At 53.6% G+C, this 21284-nt stretch overlaps 7 protein-coding genes across 7 annotated transcripts; 3 read left to right on the top strand and 4 right to left on the bottom strand.

Annotated features, from left to right (window-relative positions):
• Positions 1–4721: 4721 nt before the first annotated feature.
• ATEG_02727 (homeobox domain-containing protein) lies at positions 4722–6577 on the top strand (the record flags this gene model as incomplete). Its single annotated transcript, XM_001211905.1, has 5 exons — positions 4722–5296; positions 5351–5488; positions 5542–5671; positions 5719–6151; positions 6207–6577. The coding sequence occupies 5 exons, from the start codon at positions 4722–4724 to the stop codon at positions 6575–6577; spliced, it is 1647 nt and encodes a 548-aa protein (XP_001211905.1).
• A 557-nt stretch (positions 6578–7134) lies between these two features.
• ATEG_02726 (putative copper resistance protein Crd2) lies at positions 7135–7526 on the top strand (the record flags this gene model as incomplete). Its single annotated transcript, XM_001211904.1, has 2 exons — positions 7135–7288; positions 7354–7526. The coding sequence occupies 2 exons, from the start codon at positions 7135–7137 to the stop codon at positions 7524–7526; spliced, it is 327 nt and encodes a 108-aa protein (XP_001211904.1).
• Positions 7527–8553: 1027 nt separating this feature from the next.
• ATEG_02725 (AP-2 complex subunit alpha) lies at positions 8554–11514 on the bottom strand (the record flags this gene model as incomplete). Its single annotated transcript, XM_001211903.1, has 5 exons — positions 8554–8667; positions 8716–9609; positions 9673–10631; positions 10681–11015; positions 11063–11514. 5 exons carry the CDS (start codon positions 11512–11514, stop codon positions 8554–8556), a joined length of 2754 nt encoding a protein of 917 aa, XP_001211903.1.
• Positions 11515–12316: 802 nt separating this feature from the next.
• On the bottom strand, positions 12317–14497 carry ATEG_02724 (glycoside hydrolase family 3 protein; the record flags this gene model as incomplete). The annotated part of the gene is made up of 1 exon (XM_001211902.1): positions 12317–14497. One exon carries the CDS (start codon positions 14495–14497, stop codon positions 12317–12319), a length of 2181 nt encoding a protein of 726 aa, XP_001211902.1.
• A 324-nt stretch (positions 14498–14821) lies between these two features.
• On the bottom strand, positions 14822–15661 carry ATEG_02723 (uncharacterized protein; the record flags this gene model as incomplete). The annotated part of the gene is made up of 4 exons (XM_001211901.1): positions 14822–14887; positions 15132–15159; positions 15214–15440; positions 15500–15661. The coding sequence occupies 4 exons, from the start codon at positions 15659–15661 to the stop codon at positions 14822–14824; spliced, it is 483 nt and encodes a 160-aa protein (XP_001211901.1).
• A 378-nt stretch (positions 15662–16039) lies between these two features.
• On the bottom strand, positions 16040–18528 carry ATEG_02722 (F-box domain protein; the record flags this gene model as incomplete). The annotated part of the gene is made up of 2 exons (XM_001211900.1): positions 16040–16730; positions 17153–18528. 2 exons carry the CDS (start codon positions 18526–18528, stop codon positions 16040–16042), a joined length of 2067 nt encoding a protein of 688 aa, XP_001211900.1.
• An 816-nt stretch (positions 18529–19344) lies between these two features.
• Positions 19345–21216, top strand: ATEG_02721 (ankyrin repeat domain-containing protein; the record flags this gene model as incomplete). The annotated part of the gene is made up of 2 exons (XM_001211899.1): positions 19345–20179; positions 20216–21216. The coding sequence occupies 2 exons, from the start codon at positions 19345–19347 to the stop codon at positions 21214–21216; spliced, it is 1836 nt and encodes a 611-aa protein (XP_001211899.1).
• Positions 21217–21284: the final 68 nt, after the last annotated feature.

The following is a 21284-nucleotide window of genomic DNA, read 5'->3' as shown; positions in this document are numbered from 1 at the left end:
AGCATATCCCGCATCTGGCTCCGTCGACTGCAGAGACTCAAGTGGCGAGGGCCTGACAACGCGACTCGGATGTCCTCGGTACGATGTAGCGCAGCGCAGAAGACCTAGGACTGAGTCGAGACAACCGCCTCTGCGACCAGAGATCTGGATAAGCTACAGAAGGACCAAAATGTTCGATGATCAACAACTTTAATTACCTGGGAGTGTTCCTGCATATAATTGAAAGGTCGAATTTCTTTTTCTCCTCCGCAGTGGGTAAGACTGGATGAAAAGAATTGATTGCATTTCATTCCTTTAATCTTCCAGAGCTGTCATGCGAAATTGCAGTGCCATGTCTGGGGCGGATGGAGTCTAGATGCTCTGATACGCCATGTTTCAGCGCCCCAGCGCGATGGGATTCCGTTCGCATGCAAGCGACGACCCGTCAGATGAATTTTTCCTGTCGTTGCCTCGTCAGGGATCTGGGATAGTAGGGGGCTTCATTTCGATTGCAGCCGTGCGCGGCCGTGTTTCCGGTATATCCACCATTGGGACGGCGAATTTCTTCTCGATTGGGGAAAATCCATGGACTTCCAATGTTCTTGGATGCAGCCCTAAGGACATGAGTACCACATTCGACGTATACTATCCACAGATGATTGTAAGCAGACAATGCGATTGTCTTGTTGATGAGCTCCAGTTCTCATGGCTGGATTCTCTCGGTTCTTTTTGCTTCATTCCTCTACTCTGCAGTCCTTTAGGGCTAGATGCCCACCGTATTCGCATCCATTGCCCGATAGGCCAATCGGAAAACAATGATGGTGGCATCAAGACATATATGCCTCGGTATCTGGCCCGTAATGCAAGGCCCATGGATGGCATCGTTAGACGACGTTTCATGGTGGACCACTGCCCCACGCACAGACCAGCCACGGTCGACAACAATCCTCATCGTTGAAGGATCCCTCAGTACGAGTCTAGTCTACTCCAGAGCACGGAGTAGTTATACGCCGGATCGGGAAATTTATCTGGGTTGGTTGTGAACGCACGTTCGGCGTCTATCATGGGAATTTTGAAAGATTGAAAAGAATGACAACACAACACCACCCGACGCTACTTGCCGAAATCCTCCCCAGCTTGCGTAATGGCCTTATCCACCGTCCGATCTGATCCATCATCGTGAGAAATTGGAGGGGCCGCGATCTGTCTTGGCGACTACGCGAAGCCTTGGGACGGATTAAAGTTGCTCATCGCTCGCTACCATCCAGGAGCCCACCGGCTCGATCGTCGGCGATGTGCCTGAGATCGTCTTCCCCGCACCGTTGCTGGGATGGGAATCGTCTTGAGATGAGATGATGGGATGGAATTCAATACGATGGGACAGGCCGGCTCGGACGCCGTGCCTGTCCCCTTTACCGGTTTCGCGAACCGTCTCCTACTCCGTCCGATGAGATGGTCCTGCGATGATCGTCTGAAGGGATTGGTGATCCACCCGATTGATTTCTTCGTGTCTCTTTCCTTCGCTGTCTATGACAATTCCGTCGGAATTGAGCTGAGCATCATGCCATCGTCTCTAGTCCAGCATCCACCAGGGGCTCCTCGTTTTCCTCCACTTGAGTGATCGGCTGCCGCGAGCTGACTAGTATGGAGTTGAGCATCTCAGCTGAAGCTTCTTAACACTGCAGGCGATAAATGCCGGGCATGGCATTCATTCTACCCACCCCACAAGGAGAAAGGACTATGAAACGAGATCAACAGACCGACCAGGAAGACATGGGTATCGGGATCTCTACAATCCCGTTCTCCGAGTTGCCTCTTGAATCGCAACCGAACGCAGTGAGGCAGTGAGGCATCTGGACGGGAGCTCGTTGTTCGCCGAGATGGTGTTTCCTAACTTCAGCTAAGCCCCCGAACTAGTCATGGACGGAAGGCATCGGCCCCCAACAATTTTCTCACTACGAGGCACTAGTCGATAGCTGGGAGCCGGATTCAGAATTTGTCGTGGGGGTCTTCCAAAGCCAAGACGGTTGGAAGTACTTCCATGGGGTTCTGTAGAGGAGCTCATCGTGAGGGCTTCGGGTGGTAAATAATTTCCGATGTCGATACCTGCCATCGGCGTCCAGCCCTGCCCACACAGGAGGTGGTCCTGATTAACTAGATTGAGAGGTTCTCCTTACAGGAGACACAGTGGGATGTCCTTTATAGTAAATCCCGAGTCTGCAGTACTCCGTATGCAGCCATATTCTAGGATTTACTATATGTGATGGAGGATGACGCTCGGCTACCCCACTGCAGCCTCGGATTTATCGCTTGTGATCTCGATTAATTTCTGATCCTCCTGCAATCAGCCATGCCCCGGAGAAACAGGAGAAAAATCAGGAGGAAACCAGCGAGAATTGTTTCACACAGATCCAGGTGGAAACATGTCTCGTCTGTCATCCACTCATTCCCCGTTATCCACCGCCCCGGTGGAGGCCACCTGAATCCGCCTGCAAACCGTTGACCGCACGAGTTTAGCGTCTCGCTCGGTTCAAGGTCCGTTCAATCTCGTCCAGTGCATGGTCCGCTCCTTGGTCCTGACCCTTCGGCCGCGAGACACTCGAAGCTCGGATTCCCCTGGGATTGACTCCGCAAACCCTGCCTATCGAGTCGACCATACCGTGATGGGTATGGCGGGTTTTACATCTGCTCCGGTTGCATTCGACCTACGTATCACGTACGTATGCGTATCTCCGTTGCTGGCTGCGTGTCACTGTCATCATGCTTTGCGCTGGAACCGACCATGGCACGGGGAAGGGCCTGACCCTGGTTGACTCCCGATTCGACCAATTCGATCGTGCGATCAGGCCGGAAATGAAGGATGGTGCTTTCCACTCTGAATCGTCATTGTTTACGGAGTACATTCCCTCGTTGTGATCAGTCCCAGAGGAATGAGACCGAGATGCACCGTTTCTGCCTCGAGACGACTCCTGATCGATGTCCGGTCTCCGGCGGGTTATGGAGCCACCACCACGACTAGCGTGGTCGGTACGCCTTCCACATGGTGTAGCAGATGAGTCAGGACAGTCCCAGCCGGCAGCAAGCGTACGGAGTACAGGGTCTCTGAATTTATCCTCCAAACAACGGTTGGCTGGCCCCGATCCATGCATCCTCGCGATGTCAGACTAGCGGAATCCAAGACTCGACTGACCCGCACGGTGCGATGCGTACGATCGACTCGGTCCTAGTTCCACGTCGGAAAATTTACGAGCAATGATAGCTGGTCTTTTCTGGAGTCGGCATGAACCAGGTACTCCAGGGGAAGTAATGGTTACAGAATGATCCGTTGATTTTGTTTTCTTTTTCTTTTTTTTCGGGTCTCTATTTTTCTGACTTCCCCATCTTTGGACCGGAATTATCAGAACTACTGTCCTCGACGGGTTAGACTGAAGTCTTACTTTGCCACCTTGCACTTCGCTTGGACAAGTGGACGAGGTATTGTTACATACATACCTGCTTCTATATCCTTCGATGTGGCTGTCCCCTGTTATTTCATTTTTGGGCCGTTTTTTCTCACAGGATTTTCCCCGATTCACCGTGTCCCTGCCGTGAACCCAGGAGATCTTGAAAATCCCGAAAACACAATTTCTGGTGGGTTTCACGACGTTAGACGATCATCCTGGTGTCCGTGGTCATCTTAGAACGGCCGGTGACCTACATCCACATTGTTGCAGTGGGCGTCTAGCACTCCAACGACCGCAACAGGACTGGATCCCATCCCATCCTGGCCAAGTCGCTCATCCCACCCAACCTCCTTTCCCCTCTTCATTCTTCCTCTCGAGTCATTGGCGTTATTCGTCGTCCTACGGAGAACGTAAACAGCCCACGCAGGGGAGACTGGATACCGAAACCATCAAGCCGGGAGCGTGCGCGACTCCCTCGTTCTTTTGACCTTGTCTTTATATCACAGTCCAAGTGCCCGGCCTAGCATCTAGTATCTGCCTATCGTTGGTTAGCTCCCTGTACAAGCAAGCAAGCAGCAAGCAAGTCACTCGTTCATTGCCACTGCCACTGCCACTGCACCATCTCCCTCGTCAACGGCCGAGAGTTCCTTCGTTTCCGTGCCTCTGCATCCTTAGCATAACTCTAGGCGGCCAACGTGGAAGAGCCGGTGGACCACTATCGGGCGTCATCAGGACTGGTTTGCGTCTAACGACCCCCGTCCTCCTGCTGTTATTTCCACTGCCGTGATTATTATTTCTTTATTTTCTTTTCTCTCCCCTTTACCCGCTTGGCTAAGCACGGTTTAATATCCTCTATAACCTCTTACCCACCGTCGCGGCAGACCCCATCGTGCCCAGGACCCAGAGGGATCGACTCTCCTTATACCTGACCGTTGGTGTTAGCTGACTCTGATATTCTCCTTTTTCTCCGATTGCGCCGAGGTTTCTGCAGGGTGAGTAAGGGGAGGTGGCGACTAAAAAGAGTCCCCGAGTTCCAAGTCCTTGCTGGTGCTGTTCGATCGTGGTCATCCGGGTAGTCTATTCATCCCTCAGAAGAGTCCATATTCCTGTCTCTAGTCCATATCCTTCGTCTTTCGCTCGTTATTATTCGAAGGTCTGGACAGGGAGTCTCGGGACTTCATCTTCACTTCGTGTCTTTCGCCATATTTGAACCAGCCCTATCTCGACCAACCGCCAAGCTCATCATCGACTTGAGATCCCCTACTCATAGTTACATGGAGTAGGGCTGCCGCATCTACCATGTCAATCAGTGGACCGTGTGCCTGGTTGTCGTCGTTACCACCTCCGTCAACCTCCCACTTATCGGCCATCACGAATCACTGGCAGACGACAGGCTCCTGGAACGCGGAGCCGATCTCACCCAAAGCCCGGGTGTTGCCGTCGAGATCGCCCCGGTCGTGGGAGAAAGAAGACCCCGCGGGAAAGCGACTCCCGGTCGACATGCAACCGGCCGGCCTGAAGGCTGAGAATGCCTTTCCAGCGGCCGCCCCGGCACCCACGGGGGCCTCTGGTTCATCGGCGACGTACGCGGGCGCCGAGCTGCGAGGGAACCCCTCGGAGCACAGGACCGCGGAGGCGTCGAACGACACGTCCCTGTCGCGGATGAGGTTGGATAAGCTCAACCACAGCGAGCCGGTATTGTCGGCGGCGAGGCCCCAAACGCCGCAGCCGGAGAACACGAAGCGCGAGGTGGAGTCGCGCGAGAACGAGAAAGATGTGGGAGAGGTGATTGCCTCGTCGGATGAGGGCACGGCGTCGCCGGGAAAGAGACCGTTGGATTCGAAGAATGATAAGAAGAAGATGAAGCGGTTTCGGTGAGTGCCACGAAGTTCCAGGCTACCGTTGGTGGGCGAAGACTGACCTGTTAGGCTTACACATAATCAAACGCGATTTCTGATGAGCGAGTTCACCCGTCAAGCGCACCCTGACGCGGCCCATCGTGAGCGGCTGTCGCGCGAGATCCCCGGATTAACACCTCGCCAAGTGCAGGTCTGGTTCCAGAACCGGTACGTGATGCCCAGAATGGATGGGCATACAGTCACCCGCTAACATTCTACAGACGCGCGAAGCTCAAGCGGCTGACCAGCAACGACCGCGAGCGCATGCTCAAGTCTCGAGCGTTGCCGGATGACTTTGACACGACCCAGGTACTACGCACTCCGTTTGATGGCAAAGGGCCAGAAGCACCGGTGCGTCTCTTCGAGCGAACCACACAAACACCAGCTAACCCTCGCAGATGCTGTTGACGGATGGGCTTCCCCGACTGAACGACGACGACTATGTAATTTCGCCACTGAGCTCGGCGTCAACGACAGGCAACGGCTTCTCTGCGGGCGCCGACCGGAATCTCGAGGGCTACGCCGCCGGCACGGTTGGCCGGGGCCCGCCGGGGCCCATGTCGACGCTGCAACGAAATCGCAACGCGTTCCCGTTCCCGCGCTCGAGCAGTTTCTCCGAGCCGTCATACAACACCGGACTGCATTTCCCGGGGCGGTTCTCGCGACCTGGCGAGCCCCTGGCGCACCCAGGGCTGCCGTACGGACGACGCCCGATGGATTATATGAGCCGGCCGGGGATGGTGGTCGGGTATGAGCAGCCACGCCAGATGGAGGGGTCGGTGTCGCCGACGGGGGCGCCGGAGCAGGCCATGTCATACATGGACGGTCATAGTACGTTGATATTCTCCATCCATTGAGTACCGCATGCTAACGGGTAGTTGTCCAGACCAACCAGTCCATAGCTACCAGTCGCCGCTGACGATGCCCGCGCCGAAAGGCTACGGACTGGAGATGAGCTCGCACATGCAGCCGGGTCGCCATATCCCGGCGCTACAGTCGCTGCCGGTCTCCGAGGCCGCGGAGTACCGGCCGTACTCGTACGAACACCACCCGTACAGCATGAACACGGCACTGCCGTACACGCAGGCCAACGCGTCGAGCATGAGTCTCCCAGCGTCGTTTCCCTCCGACACGAGCAACGTGACGCACGGCACGACGAGCGCGGCCGACGAGCGGATGAACAATCCGCCTGCGGTGATGGGCGACGCGCTGCGGGCGAAGTACGGGCCGCAGTTTGAATACGCCAATTATCTCTAATCTTGGTTGTCATATTGGATCTGCTCTGCACTGGAAGGAGTGCGTATTGTATCGTACCTTATCTTAATGTTTGTTCATATTGGATTGAGGGAAAACTGCATTGTTCGACTTGGAGGAGGGACATATACGGCGTTTGTTTGCGAGTGCTACATGGTGATACTTAGCTTAGTGATAATATTATTGTTTGAGTGTACATTGTCTTCTACCTGTAGTGCCTGGAATAACAGGCACTGGTAAAGTATGGGATGATGTCTATCGAATCAGGACACAGCAAAAGGTCCGAAAGAGTCATACAATATGGCAGCCAATCAAAGGACAGATATTGGTCAGCAGTGTTGTACCACAGAGACTATAAAACATCCTCTTCCATCTGTCCTGACAGTCATTTATATTCATTCAGTCATATCTCAATATTGACAATTAACCGTTCAATTCATTCCTCCCAGCTATATCCCTCATCCCAAGTCTTCTTGTGGTTGCATTGCTGGCACGGACAAGACCTCCTCTGACGTCATACCACCACCACTACATACATCTACACCATCTCTCATTGCAAAATGACCCCCTCAACCTGCTGCAAAACCTCCAGCGACGGCTCCTGCGCCTGCGCTGCCCAGGCCAAATGCTCCTGCGGCAAGGAGTCCGCCCTGCACTGTACCTGCAACAAGGCGTCGACCGAGAACAGTGTTTCCGGGCCGCGGTGCTCGTGCCGTATGTCCCTGTCCAGACTTTCCTTACAATGCTTTCATAGAATGATAATGGCTAACAGTATGTAGGCGCCCGCCCCGCCGGCCAGTGTACGTGCGAGCGTGCCGCCAGCGAGAACCACCCTGTGACTGGCGCGGCGTGTCCGTGTGGCGCGCGGCCGGAGACCTCGTGTACGTGTGAGAAGGCGGAGAAGGTGGATGCTGCTGTGGAGGGGTTGGAGACGGATTTTACTGCTAAGTAGCTTGAGCTTTGATTTGATTGTTATGTATTGTGTTTTGGTGTTTGGGTTGGGTTGGTTGGTGCATTGTTCTGGGTGATTGTTTGATGGTGCATACTACTATACTGTTTATGAAATATCAAGATCAAATGGTGATATACCTAAGTTACTTTGTCTAGGTCTAGCTTGGCTAGAGCTGCAGTGCGGTTCAGATTCAATCCATATGACCATCAAGCACATCATATTCCTATCCTACAATCAACATACGGAGTACAACATACATACTACCTCATCAGATACTGCACTGCCTACTCCTCCGGCCTCTCCCCCATCTCACTCAACCTCTCCTCCGCATGCTGCCGTCCACTCTCCGTCACATTGGGATTATGCATCGCCCTACCCAGTCGCCGTCAGCCCAGCCCCTCTACTCGACAGGCTAATACTCACGCCTTGAGCCCGCTGACCACACGGGTCGGATCCTTGCCATGCTCCGCGTGGGCGTGGAGCTCCTCGCGCGGCTGGTCGCCGCCCAGTTCGTTGAGCATTTCCTGGGCGTGCTTTTTGGCTTCGTTGGAGGTGCGCGGGTTGCTCAGCGTGCTGTACGGAATGATGTCAGTCTGGGTTGAGAGGGTGTAGAGGAAGAGAGCGTACGACTTGTAGCCACGCATGGCGTTGACTCTTTCCTCGGCGGACATTGTTTCTTCGGTGGACATTGGGATGGTTTGCTGTGTTTCGTAGCGATGGGTGTGAGCTTGGGAGGATGAGGATGTGTTTGTGTTGTGAGGTATGAGGGTTGTTATATAGAATGCGCTGCGCGCCACATATGTCAAGGTGATGATGTATGTCTGATCTGATTTGATGCAGGAGATTCCCTGAGCTAATCTAATCTCATCATGTCCTCATTGGTGTCAGACTGATGCGTCCAATGGAGATAGACAACGTCATTACTATGTATGTCTAATATCAACAGTGCAAGTGCTATTAACGCTCTCACAAAACGTATGTACTAAAATACACCGCTCGCAAACGGAAGAATCGAACACCCCAGGCCCTACCGTCCACTGTACATTTCCTCCAGGTTGCCCTGCGACAGCCGTTGCTCCATCTGCTTGGCCAGCGCCTGCGGCACCGATTCCTGTGTGGCCCGGATCGTGATCCGGTACATCTATCTAGTTAGCTTGTCACGCCATAACAATACTGCGTAGGGACATACCTTTCCGTCGTAGTTCGGTTCCAGCCGCAGCAGACATCCCGTCTTCCCCGTCGCGAATTGGTACACCGCGCACCCGACAATGTTCTTCGGGTTGGGGTCCACCCCGTCCAGGATCTTCCACCCGAATCCCTGCACCACGCGACGAGTGAACGCTTCGCCAATGTCCTTGGCCTTGGGCTGCGCGCCGAACGTGTGCTGTGCCTCCAGCGGGCCGCCGCCGATCTGGCGCCAGCGCTTGAAGAACTCCTCCGCCGACAGTGTCGACGGCTCCATGTAGCGGTGCATCAGAACCGGGAGCTGCAGGGTGTACGCTTGCAAAGCGCCAGCAAGATACGAAATGCGGATGGTGGGCGCATCTGTGAACGGCCCCTTTGACTCGAAGAAGAGCGTCTGTTGCGTCTGGCCAGCGGGTGGCACGGACGCGTCCGGCAGGCTCTTGGTGTCGATTTTGAGGTTGGGGGCTGCGGGGTTGTCGACGGTCGTGGTGACGGAGCCGATCGCAAACGAGGACTTGTTGCTGATGTACACCTTCACGACACCCATGTGCGCGCGGTACTCGGACCGCAGACCAACTTGGATCTGCGCATCCTCGAACAGCACGCCTTCGTGGGCGAAGTACAGCCGGTTGTATCCAATGTCCCACTCCGGCGTGAGATGCGCCGCACTGGCCATGTTGGGTGGCGGCGCCGACGAAGCGCTGAGATCCAGTCCGGCCAGATCGCCAGAAGCACTTCCCGCTGCCTTTCCGTTGGCCCCGGTCCTCGTGCCGTTGACGATCGTTGTAAAGGTACGCTTAAGTCCGGTGTTCTGCGCCATGAGGACCTCTTGCTTGTCGGCGTTGGCTGCCTTGCCGCCCACCACCCATGTCTTCTTGTCGGAGGTGCCGGCAGTCTTCTGGTGCAGTCGGGACAGAAGGATGGACGCCCGCTCCGAGAACGGCGGCATTTCATCGCACACCGTGCGGAGGAGATCATCCGAGGGAAGCGTCGCCAGCGACAGGTACTCGAACGCGCGCTGTTGCAGTTCGGAGTCAGGAGAGTGACTGTACAAGCGGAATATGTGCAAGAGCTGGGGTTTGATTTCAGGGAAGAGGTTGACGAATTTGATGAACGATGACAAGATCATCGCCCGCGTGTTGTCAGTGCTGGTGATCATCTTGGCTTGCAATGCCAGGAACTGTTCAATCGGGCTGGAGCCTTGGTTTTCTGCGATCAGATGGCCAAACTCGCCCAGGACGTAGCATCCGATCTTCACCAAGCTCTCGTGGCAGTCCGTCTTCATATAGCCGAGGAGGGTATGAGCGGCATACGCCTGCAGCTCCTCGTTGTTGGTCACGATTTGGATCACACGCTGCCACACTTCGTCATTGACGTGGTCGCCCGCCAACGACAACAGCTTCAGGGTCATGTCAATATACCACTGCGCGTCAGTGGCGTACTTTTCTGTAAGAATAGCAACTTTCAGGACCATCTCCTCTCGGATGGCATAGTCGGCGGTCTGCAGGTACCGCAGCAGTTCGTTCACGATGGGGCCGGCATTCGTCGTGTCGCACATGCTGTAAATCAGGTCCAAACCCTTCCGCCGGACGCTAATATCGCGATCTCGTAGGGAGCCCAGGATGATGTTCTGGTGCTTTTTGATAGGGTCCAAGGTCTCCGCCCGGGCCGCAAAATGCGTCATGGCTTCCAGACCCAGGTACCGGACGTTCGTCTCACGCGATTGGATGTACTTCCCAAGACGAGCTGAGATCTGCATCATGAGGGAGTGTTCAGTATCGAGATGGATGAGTAGGTTGATGGCTTCGAAGAGTACGGCATTCTGGGCGTTGTTCTGCTGCACGTTTTTAGGTGTATCCATGGCCGCGTTCATGATTTGTTGCAGGGACTCTCGGATGATCTCACGGACATGGCTATCCTCTGGGGATTGTTAGCGGGGCCATTGCGCACCGTAGAGCAGGGGAGGTACCTGACGGAGGGTAATACTGCAGCAGGCGCAGGAACTTGACCTGAATCCACGGGCATGGCACCCGATAGTAGAGGTAGTCCGGCTGGATGTCATTGTCAACCACGATGCGCTTCAACCGCTGAGCCGCCTTGACGTAGCTACCCCGATATTCCTCCGGTTTATCCTGCGCCAGGGCCATGACAAGCGATGTGACCGACAAAGTCACACCCATGTCAGGATCATCCATGATCGAGATGATCCGCTCGGCCCATTCATTCTGGACAATGCTGGGATACTTGCGGTACAATCGGAGGAGCGTCAAGGCTGCCTTCTTCTTCACAAATGCCTTGGAAGTACTGCACTGGATTAGCTTTGTCCACCGTCGCAAAGACAGTAAACTCACGGAGAAATCAGCAGGCGATGAACATCGGTCGACAACGCCTCGCCCATCTCCCTGCTCCCCACATTGGCCACCGCATGCAGGGCCAGACAATTATTCAACTCATTATGATCCAGCAAATCCTTCCGGATACTATTCACCACCAAATGCAGCAGTTCGTGTTCCTCATGCAAGAACAGAGTAACGGCCAGATAACCGATTTGTTTTTCGGAGTATTTGGTCGACGAGATGAGGTTCACCGCCTCCAGGTGGCCGAAATCGACATCGTACCCCTGAATGTAAACGTAGAGCAGCTTGCACACGTATTTCTTCTTCTGGTAGCCGTTCAAGCTGCCGCCCTTGAATTTCTGTCGGATGTTGGCCAATTCCTTGTTCACCCGTTTCTCTTCCAGTTCGCGCGCTCGAGCATTCCGCAGGTCGGCGATGAATTGGACTAATCCTCGCATGGACGACATGGTGGGCAGACTCGCAACGTCACCGAATCACCGGAGGGGTAGCAATGGGTGTATTCGCAGGACGGAGGCCGTTCTCTTCGCTCAGTCGGCAGTCGGACGATCGCGTAAACACCACGCGACGGAATCAATCGGAGAGACTGATCTCATATAAGCATGTCCTCAAGTTGCGTCGTCTGTGTCTTGTGCAGTTCGGTCATTCAGGAGCGGTGTTATGGCGCATGGAACATGGCGAAATTCCAGGGGCGGTCCGAGGGCGAGGGATGTCGAGAACGCGACGGGGTCGGTCTTGTTCGTAGGAAGGTAATTCTCCAGAAGTGGTGTAGGTCGGTATAATTCGAAATCCCCGGTAGCTGGCCAGGAGAGCTGAATAGAAACAGGAGCTTCGAGTGTTGCAGGTGGTTTAGGGGACTGCCAGCCGGGGTTGAGCCACCGCCGTCGCCGATCCGCCGGCGATAGCGGGATAATGTTGATGCGGTGCGGCGGTGCATCCGCAAGCGGCTTCAAGTATACAAGTTGTATACTCAACCATACTGGAAACTGTGCAGGTCTATAACATGTATGTATGTTTATCTGGACTAGAAGATGGGTGCGTTGCTTCAACGATACATAAAACTATGCTAAGCAGCAACTATAGATGCTACCCTTGAGACCCTCACTATATATTTCGTAGCGCCTACCAGTGGCATAGTTTCATTCAATGTATAATGGACCTTGTACACATAGCCATCGGGAAGTTCAATTTCCTGAAGCCTTCGTATGTTATAACGCTCCAGAGTGTACTCTTCTACTTGACCGATCCAAATCAACACAGCACCGCGCGTGCTGTTGCAGCATCTTCATCTCCAGCAAATCTCGCCACTTCAACATCGAGCTCATGAGTCCGGAGACTCCATTTCCCATCTTTCCATTGTTGCAAAGGCCGAAGGGAAGCGGATACCTGGCACTTCAGCGTTTGACCCGCCTCCAAATCAACCGGGGTGAACCCTAGTAGCAAACGAGTGGGAAAGTCCTCGCACCCAGGCAGGCCATACACTTGTGCGATGAACCGTCCATCTCTCTCTCCAGTATTCCTAACGACAAACTGAACATCGATATGTTCAGAATCCTCTTTGCGGACAGTCACTTCACTCACAATGAAAGTGGTGTACGAAAGTCCACAACCAAAGGGAAACGCCGCTCTCACCCCCAGCTTGTCCAGTAGATGCTGTCCAAACCATCGGTCGTAAGAGATCTCTGAAGCATCCCGGTCAAAGAAAGGCAGGTGTGCCTCTTCCGTTGGGATGGAAAATGGCAGTCGTCCGCTTGCATCGGTCTTCCCAAGAAGAACGTCCGCTAGGGCATGCCCTCCTTCAGAACCACTGTACCAGCTCATCATGATCGCCGGAACCTTGTTCTTCCATGACTCGACAATGACAGCGCCTGCAGTGATGATTGACACCACGGTACGGGGGTTGCGTGCCGCCACGGCGGCGATGAGATTTTCGTCCTCTTCACGAAGCCGTAGCGAGACACGATCACCACCTGCCCCTGCTTCGACACCACCCTCGCTCCCGGGGTTCAGTTTTCCCTGTAATATAGCCAGAGTCTTACGCTCTTCATCATTTCGAGGAGGTGGAAGGACCTTTTGAAGATCAGGATTCTCCAGCAGGGCTGGGATAACGTATTCCCCTTCATCTTCATGGGTATAGCCAACGATGCAGATCACAGCATCTACCTGGGTAGCTAAAGTCTCTGCCTCTTTTTGAGAGTCGGCAAACAAAACCTCAACACCAGGCAAAGAAGCTCGGATGCCATCAAGTGGCGTCACGACGTTCGGTGGAAACACTTGCGATGAGCCCTTGTCACCAGTGTTGGCGATGTTAGCAAGCCGTCCAACAACAGCGACCCGCGAAAGGGAGGCCGCATTGAGAGGTAGAATGGGGCTTCCATCCACGGCATCGTTCTTCAGAAGCACCATAGACCGTGCGGCTGCTTCGCGTGCGAGAGCTCTATGCTTGTCGCAGAAGATAACATCAGCACCAGGCTGGCTATTCTCAGTCTTGACGGCAAACTCGAGCTCTTTCCGCAAGATCCTTTCGCACGACCGATCGATATCATCCCATGATAAATCTCCACGCTCAAGCGATGTCCCCAAATGCATGGCTCGCTGCTGTCTAAACGGCGCTTCAATGTCCAGACCATTCCTTACCGACTTCGCAGCATCGCGAAGCCCAAAGATAAAGTCCGACATGACGAGGCCATCAAACCCCCACTGCTCACGCAGTATCTCAGTGAGAAGGTGCTTGTTCTGCCCAGCCCACTCGCCATTGACCGAGTTGTAGGCCGACATTACTGCCGCCGCACCACCCTCGACGATCCGTCGGAAGTGTGCCAGATACACTTCGTGCAGGACCGACTCATCGATGCTCACATCCACCCGAAAACGGGCATTCTCCATCGAGTTCAGGGCGTAGTGCTTGACACATGCCATCACATGGTTTTGCACACTCTGCGTCAGAGCCAGTCCAAATTCACCCAGGAGGAGGGGATCCTCGCTGTAAGTCTCCTGGATGCGACCCCAAGCAGGGTGGCGCGGGAGATTCACGCACACGCCGGCGAAGTAGTTGGCGCCCTGCGCTTTGGCCTCGAGTCCGATGGCGTCTCCAATGCGACGCTCAAGCTCCAGGTCCCACGTTGCGCCACGAGCCATCGACACAGGGAATGCGGTGGAATTCCCCATAACTACCCCACGAGGGCCATCCGTGAATTTTATCCCTGGGATGCGCAACCGGGGGACGGCGCCATGCACGTATGGAGTTCGATTGTAGCGATCACGGAGGATGGAGCCGAGCCCGGGCCAGAACTCGACGTCTCCATCAAGCAGAGCGAGGCGTTCGTCTGTGGTGAGCTGGGAAAGGAGTTTCTGAGTGACTTGCGCAAGAGGCTCGCCGGATTTGACGGCGGCAATCGCGTCGTGGAAAGTATACTCTGCGAGATGGGTCATGATGAATGCTTCGTATGCTTCTATTTAGGAACTTCTAAGACATGGATCTCTACATACGTGTTGGATGCTTTCACGGCCTCCATCGAAATATAAACGTCCCATAGCATTCTCCACAGTCAGGTCGTGGTGCGATAGATTTGATGCATGGTGCGGGGATATCGCCGACTTTAGGCAGAGATGCGATGTATTTATCCGACGGTGCTTTATCTACAGGGATCTGATGCTGGCCAAGACCTGCGGAGAGACTGCCAGCGCTTGTGGTCTGATTCGGGTGGGTATATTGAAGCTGTCTAGTCTCTGTACAATAGACAGCCCCAGGCCCTCTTATGACCCGAGATGCATCGATAAAATTCCGTTATCGCCATTCTGTCCAAAGACATCGATCACAAACTAGGGTCTGTGGACATCGCGATGGAACGTTATTATATGAAATACCCTATGCCTTTCTTTCCATTGCATGTGCATCTCGACCTAAATGAGTGGCACACGCTAGAATAGACACATCTGCTCACAAGCCATCACTCCAGTGCACCAGCTAACTTGCGCCTTTTACATGTCCATTTGCTCGCGGCATCACCTCGCTGCTGCGTTCTCGCTTTCGCTTCTTTCCCTGGCGACAACATGATATACATACAGCGGTAAGCGAGATCGCTCTCTCGCAACTGTCCATCTGTTAGCAACATACAACACAGCATCAACAGGTCTGGTGAACGCACACGAGACAAATCGAAAAGCCAAACGTAATGCCATCCATATGCTGCCATCCGGTTGGGCGGTCTTCCGGACCATTGCTATAGTGGTAATCGCTGAACACCATGGAGCACACCCCCCAGATGCCAACGCCCAACGTAACAGCCTCGAAGAAGCTGACTGTGGGGATATAGTCCAGTTTGGAGATTAAGAGGATCAAGGCGATGATGTCGGTTATAATCGAAAGACTCGCCTATCTCGCTGTCAGAGTCGAAGTTTCTTAGTATACTCCCATGATTGATGGCTACGCACCGCAGCTAACACAGCCGGGTAGATCTTTTGGGATCTGATGGGTCCCCATCGCACGGCCATGTACACAGCGAAGACGAGAAGAGTGACGCCCGACAGCAGGAGTAGGATGCGCAAGGCGATATGGATCCATGTTGCTACCTTTAGGACCGGTTTGCGCCGCATTATGGTGGAAAAGCAGACGATGTAAGAACACTGGGGTTAGAAGGACATCATAATGATTCTTATTTATGATAGTATGCAGGCTGGCATTAAGCGCATCTTATGCTAGAAACGACGGATGGTAGTGTCCATCCTGCTGCTTACAGATTAATGAAACAGATTTATTCTTGTCTACTCTCGTCTCTAGTCGCCGGGACTAGTCTCGAACCATAGGGTTCTGTTGGTCCGTTCTAGTAGCTTGAAGAGGCTATGCTGATGGTAGGAACTAACAGTAGAGGTCCGTGTACATTCTGCTATTGGAACAAATTACAGACACTTTGCTTTAAAATAAATTGGACTTGGCCCCTCGGCTTTTCTTCCCTCATCCCATAGCCCGTACCATCAGTCAGATGAAGAACGGCCACTGTTATCTGTAATCACAGGCGACGGTCCAAACGCTTTGTTAACCCCCGTCCACTCAGGATTCTCCTTTTTGGCACGTAGCAAAATCCCCGGCCACGACGGCGGCGGCGCCTTCTGAGGCTGCCGCAGCGCTTGGTCCACGACAGTATCGCCGAGGACCTTTTCAATCCCATTCCGCGGAAACACCTCCTCAAGACGATGGCGAAACTCCCAGCTTTCCTGATCCAGCGACGATCCAAAGTCAAGTAGGACAGCTTGGTGCACGAAACGCGCACAAACACTGATGCGCTGCGCAATGCCCGGGCTGGTATGCAGGGCAATCGCCTGCCAGACCTCATGCACATCGGAGTCGGGAACGCCGTGCTGGCGGAGATAATCCGCCGCCGCGTCAGCGCCTTCCACCTCGAAGCGTTGAGGGCCGTCGAATTGGCTCGCGCATCCGACGTCGTGCAGGAGACAGGCGACGGCGAGGAGACTGAGTCTCTCAGACGATGCCCATTCGGAATTCTCGCGCTGGGCGAGCCATTGCGCGAAGAGGAATACCCGAGTGCTGTGGTTTAATATGGTCTCTGGTAGGACGGATTGTGCCAGTTTGTATGCACCTTGGGCGAGTCTGTCGGCGGGGATGCTCTCGGGGATATCCTTTGGCCCTGTTGAGGCGGTGTTGGCACTATCTTCAGTATGCAGTGGTGGACACATTGCGAAATCAATAGCACTAGTAGACAGATGAGCTGGCTTGGATATCACCAGAATTAATGAGATCATGAATCCCCTGGATTTGTAACATCCCGAGATGAGTCACGAAACGCCTGTCAGGTGACATTTCTCATCTGTCAGCATCAATAATCACAACTACTAATAGGTCCTGCCATGCTGACAGTATTATTAATGGTTGCATTGTCTGAATATGGTCAGGGCGGGGACAGTTAAGGAGACATGATCGGCACCTGTCGCCCGGAGCCTCGAATGAAGTAGGTCCATCGGAATTCAGTCTAGATATAGAAAGAATGACTTGAAGCCTTTGCTTCTGCTGCTGGTATGGAGGAAGTGCTCTTGTAGAATAGGGTGAAAGACGGTGTGATGCCTTATAACTTCTTCGGAGGCCCGTATTCTCGTCGTTGTTGAAGTAGCCATTCCTGCCTCGCAGGAGATGCCATAGGTATTGCAGGCTCATCCGGTAGGTGATATAAGATGGGCTGTCTTAGCTCCTCGCCTTCTCTCTTCAGTGTATTGCTGCCGTGCGCACCGACCCAAGTTTGAAACCTGGGTTCCCCGGCCCCTGTAAAGTATATCAGGTCGTTTTGGATCATCAGCTCGTCAAGATACAGAAATGATAGCACCGAGGCTTCATCGGTGCAAAAATCGAAGATTGACCTGTATGTACCAGAGACCATCACGACATTCTCCATGGAGAGCCGACGGAGATGTACTCGCTTCAGGAATGCAAGTAGGTCTATCTCGCGGACAAACACTCCCCGCAGAGAGCACACTTCTAGCTCTGGCAGTCTGTCTAATTCCGCTATACGCTGGAAGAGCCTCTCATTTGGGCTGCGAGTGTTGGAGGAGAGGTTATGAAAGTCAATCAGATACTGGTGTATATGTAGGCTCTTCAGCGCGTGGCAGACACGTAACAGACTCGCCAGGCCAACGAAATTGTTGTCGTCTTGTGCCTCCGCGATGACTTCGTTGATGTCTTTATCAGGCTCATCGTCTGACCAGTCAACCTCATCAGCTGGTTCGTCAGACAGCTGTGCGGATAGGGGGTTGAGGTCGATAATCCGTTCTGAGATGCTGACAGACAAAGCCTTGAGAGCCCCAAGGGCCTTGATGAGTCCCTCGCTGTTGTAGTCGATCTGGGTGAGCTCAAGAGATTCCAGGCTACACTTCTGCAGCAGGGCGCCGCTAAAGACATTCAAGCAGTCAACCTCCAGTTTGCTCTCCTTTAGAGCCGCTAATACAACGCGGAAAGTCTCCGCTGCGGTCTGCCATATGAGCCTCCAACTACCGCCGGCTAGGGGAGTTGACTCCAATTGCGTGTCCTGTCGGTAAACCGTGACGGCGAGAGAGAGGGATGGACGCTTCCCAGTTGCGCTGTTCGCCGCTAGGTTCCTAAAGATCTGACTGAGAAGCTGCACAATCTGGCCCGATTCCAGTAGTTGTTGATAAGCTTGTCGCCGCTCCTGGAGAATCTCCAGGTCTCGTTTCCTGGGATCATCTGCATTTGCTTTGAGAGCTGCCTCAAGAGCCTTGGTATTATTCACCACCCCAAAGAGCGTCAGATCGCGGATTTCGCAGCCTAGCCAGCCACGTTGTGTCAAGACGACTAGCTTTTGAAGGTCAGTCCCTGTGAGCTTGACACGCCTGGAGCGGACGTAGGACCTGAAAAACCCCTGTGTGACTGCGGACCGGAGATATCGATTCGTCAGTCGAAGGTGTCCAGCATTATTAGTGAGCACGCGTATTAGCATCGCATAGGTGTCTCGTATTGCGTACCAGGGGTCTGCAAATGACCAATAGAAACCAGTTCTAATCACAGGCAAGGCAGACAGAATAGACGCCGCGTCTTACTTGACGCGAGGCTGAAAACCAACAACTTCAATTCAGGACCTCCATTGCGTCCAGTCTGACCCTATCGCAGATTTTCTGTCTCATCAACCATGCGTCTGCTGAATACCACACAGAAAATAGCCGGCGGTTTCGAGACCAAGGAGTTCTTTGACGATGCTTTACCTGATTACGCCATTCTATCGCACACATGGGGGGAAGAAGAAGTCTCGTATCAGGACCTGACAAATGGAGACTATGCAAACATGAAGGGATACGCCAAAATAAAAGAGTGCTGCTCGATTGCCAGGTCCAGAAACGTCGCATGGGCCTGGATCGACACATGCTGCATCGACAAGACAAGCAGTGCCGAGTTGACCGAGGGGATCAACTCAATGTATCGGTGGTATCAGCAGGCAAAAGTCTGCTATGCTTTCCTGGAGGATGTGCCTGCCAGACCCTTTTCAGAGAGCCGTTGGTTTACTCGGGGATGGACTCTCCAGGAACTGATCGCACCAGATACCGTGGTATTTCTCAACAGGGATTGGGAAAAAATTGGGACAAGAGATACACTTCAACGCGAGATATCCGAGTGCACCGGTATACCTCTAACGATTCTGTCCGGGGTAGAAGAGCTTGATGCGTTCAGTGTTGCCCAAAGGATGTCGTGGGCGTCGAGGAGACGAACCTCTCGCATCGAAGATCGAGCTTACTCCCTGATGGGGATATTCGGTATAAACATGCCGCTCATTTACGGGGAGGGGACAAAGGCGTTCATCAGGTTGCAGGAGGAGATCATCCGCACATTGGAAGACTACACTATCTTTGCCTGGAAGGACGAAAACAGCCACGGTGGACTGCTGGCACCGTCTCCAGATGCGTTTGCAGATTCCGCCGGCTTTGTTCGAGCCTACCATCCAGCCTTTGCAACCAAGGAGACATGGACCCTGAGCAATAGAGGAGTTCAACTGAGGCTCCCATTTATGGGAATAGGGCCCGGGAAATTAGGACTGGCTGCATTGAATTGCACGAAAGCTGGAAAAGAGACTCAATTTCTGGCCATTTATCTGAGGGATGTCTCTGGCACAATGCAGACACTGGCGAGAGTCTTGTGCGATACATTGGAGGCTATCGATGAGGATAATCTCCTCCCGTCAAGGTTTCCTTGCCGACGGATATGCGTTCCCCAGCCAGGACACCTCCTGCGAAGTGGATCGAAGTCTCGGCAGAACGGCAATTCCCAGTGGTTAGAGACCTTCATGAGGATCTTTCTGCCAGTTATCTCCGACAATATGAATACGGAGTTCTTTGAGAAAGTGACTGGGCGTGGCCGGCGTGTGGTCGAATCAGAGTGGTTGGATGAACATTTCCCCCACTCAGTGGCGTTGAGTGGAGCATACGGGGGTGTTATCGAGCGCATGCAGTCCCTACTTGGCTATACCTGCCATGCAAACGTTAGGGACATTGCAAGCAGGACGCCCTTGGCGGCTGCCGCCGCCGCCGGGGAGGCACTTGCAGTATGGTTCTTGATGTGCAGACCAAGTATAGATGTTAATGTGCCGACTTACGCGTATTGTACGTGTGGGAGTATTACTGCCCTGTGCATTGCAGCATTGATGGGCCACGAGGAGGTCGTTTGGCTGCTACTCAGCAGGGGTGATATCAAAATCTATGCGCACCCGGAGGGACCCGGCAAACGAGCTCCGGTAATGTTCGCGGTTGCAGAAGATCACAAGAATATTGTCGAGATGTTTCTAGCGAGGGATGACTTTGATGTGACGAGAGAGGGCTTGGCGGACGAGATGTTGCGTGTTGCATCCACTTGTGGACACGAGGCAATGATGAGAATGCTGCTATGCAGAATCGATCTTCATGATATTAAGTCTGCAGCAGAGAAGTACTGGACCCCAGAGAAGTGTGCCGCCCGAAATGGCGATGAGCGGATCGTCAAGCTACTGATCGCGCGGGGTGCGGATATCAACGATCGGACGTTCGGGTCCGAAAGCATGATAGAAGTCGCCGCTAAGTATGGACAGACGGCCATCGTCAGCTTGTTGCTTGATAAAGGTGCGGACTTTGTTTTTGCTGCAAGGGCCTTGGAGGAAGCCGCATTAGCAGAGCACATGGATATTGTGCGGCTCCTGGTAGACAGTCCCTATGGGAAACTACTGCTCGGAAATGTTGTCAAGCTGTTCCTAATGCTCTTGGATACCAGGCATAAGATCATCGCTGCGTTGCATGAGACAGGACGCATTTTACTCTCCCGTGGTGCGGATCGAGTCATACATCCAATTGATGTCTTCGGAGGCATTGTTCCTCATATCGATATGACAGATGAACATGGCAGAACTCTCCTATCGTGGGCAGCTGAGCATGGCCAGGACGAGGTTGTCGAGGCATTAATAAAGCACGGTGCTGATATCAACGCCAAGGATAATCATGGCAGGACGGCCTTTGATATGGCTCGAGACGGTGGTCACTATGCTGTTGTAGAGATTCTACAGAGGAAGAGGCGAAGGGATACAGATGAGGATTCTGCGGAAACGGTCTCCTGGATGCTCCAACAAGCCAAGAAGCGACGTCAGGGCCGGGTTGCTGCGAGATGGATCTAGTTTCGAACATGCGAAGAGCTTGATGAGAACAATATCAAGTACACCAAGTAAGCTATGTCCGGTGGGGG

The sequence above is a fragment of the Aspergillus terreus genome, genomic scaffold (genome assembly GCF_000149615.1).
Source record: "Aspergillus terreus NIH2624 scaffold_3 genomic scaffold, whole genome shotgun sequence".
NCBI lineage: Eukaryota > Fungi > Ascomycota > Eurotiomycetes > Eurotiales > Aspergillaceae > Aspergillus > Aspergillus terreus.
This window is presented reverse-complemented; position numbering and strand designations above follow the sequence as displayed.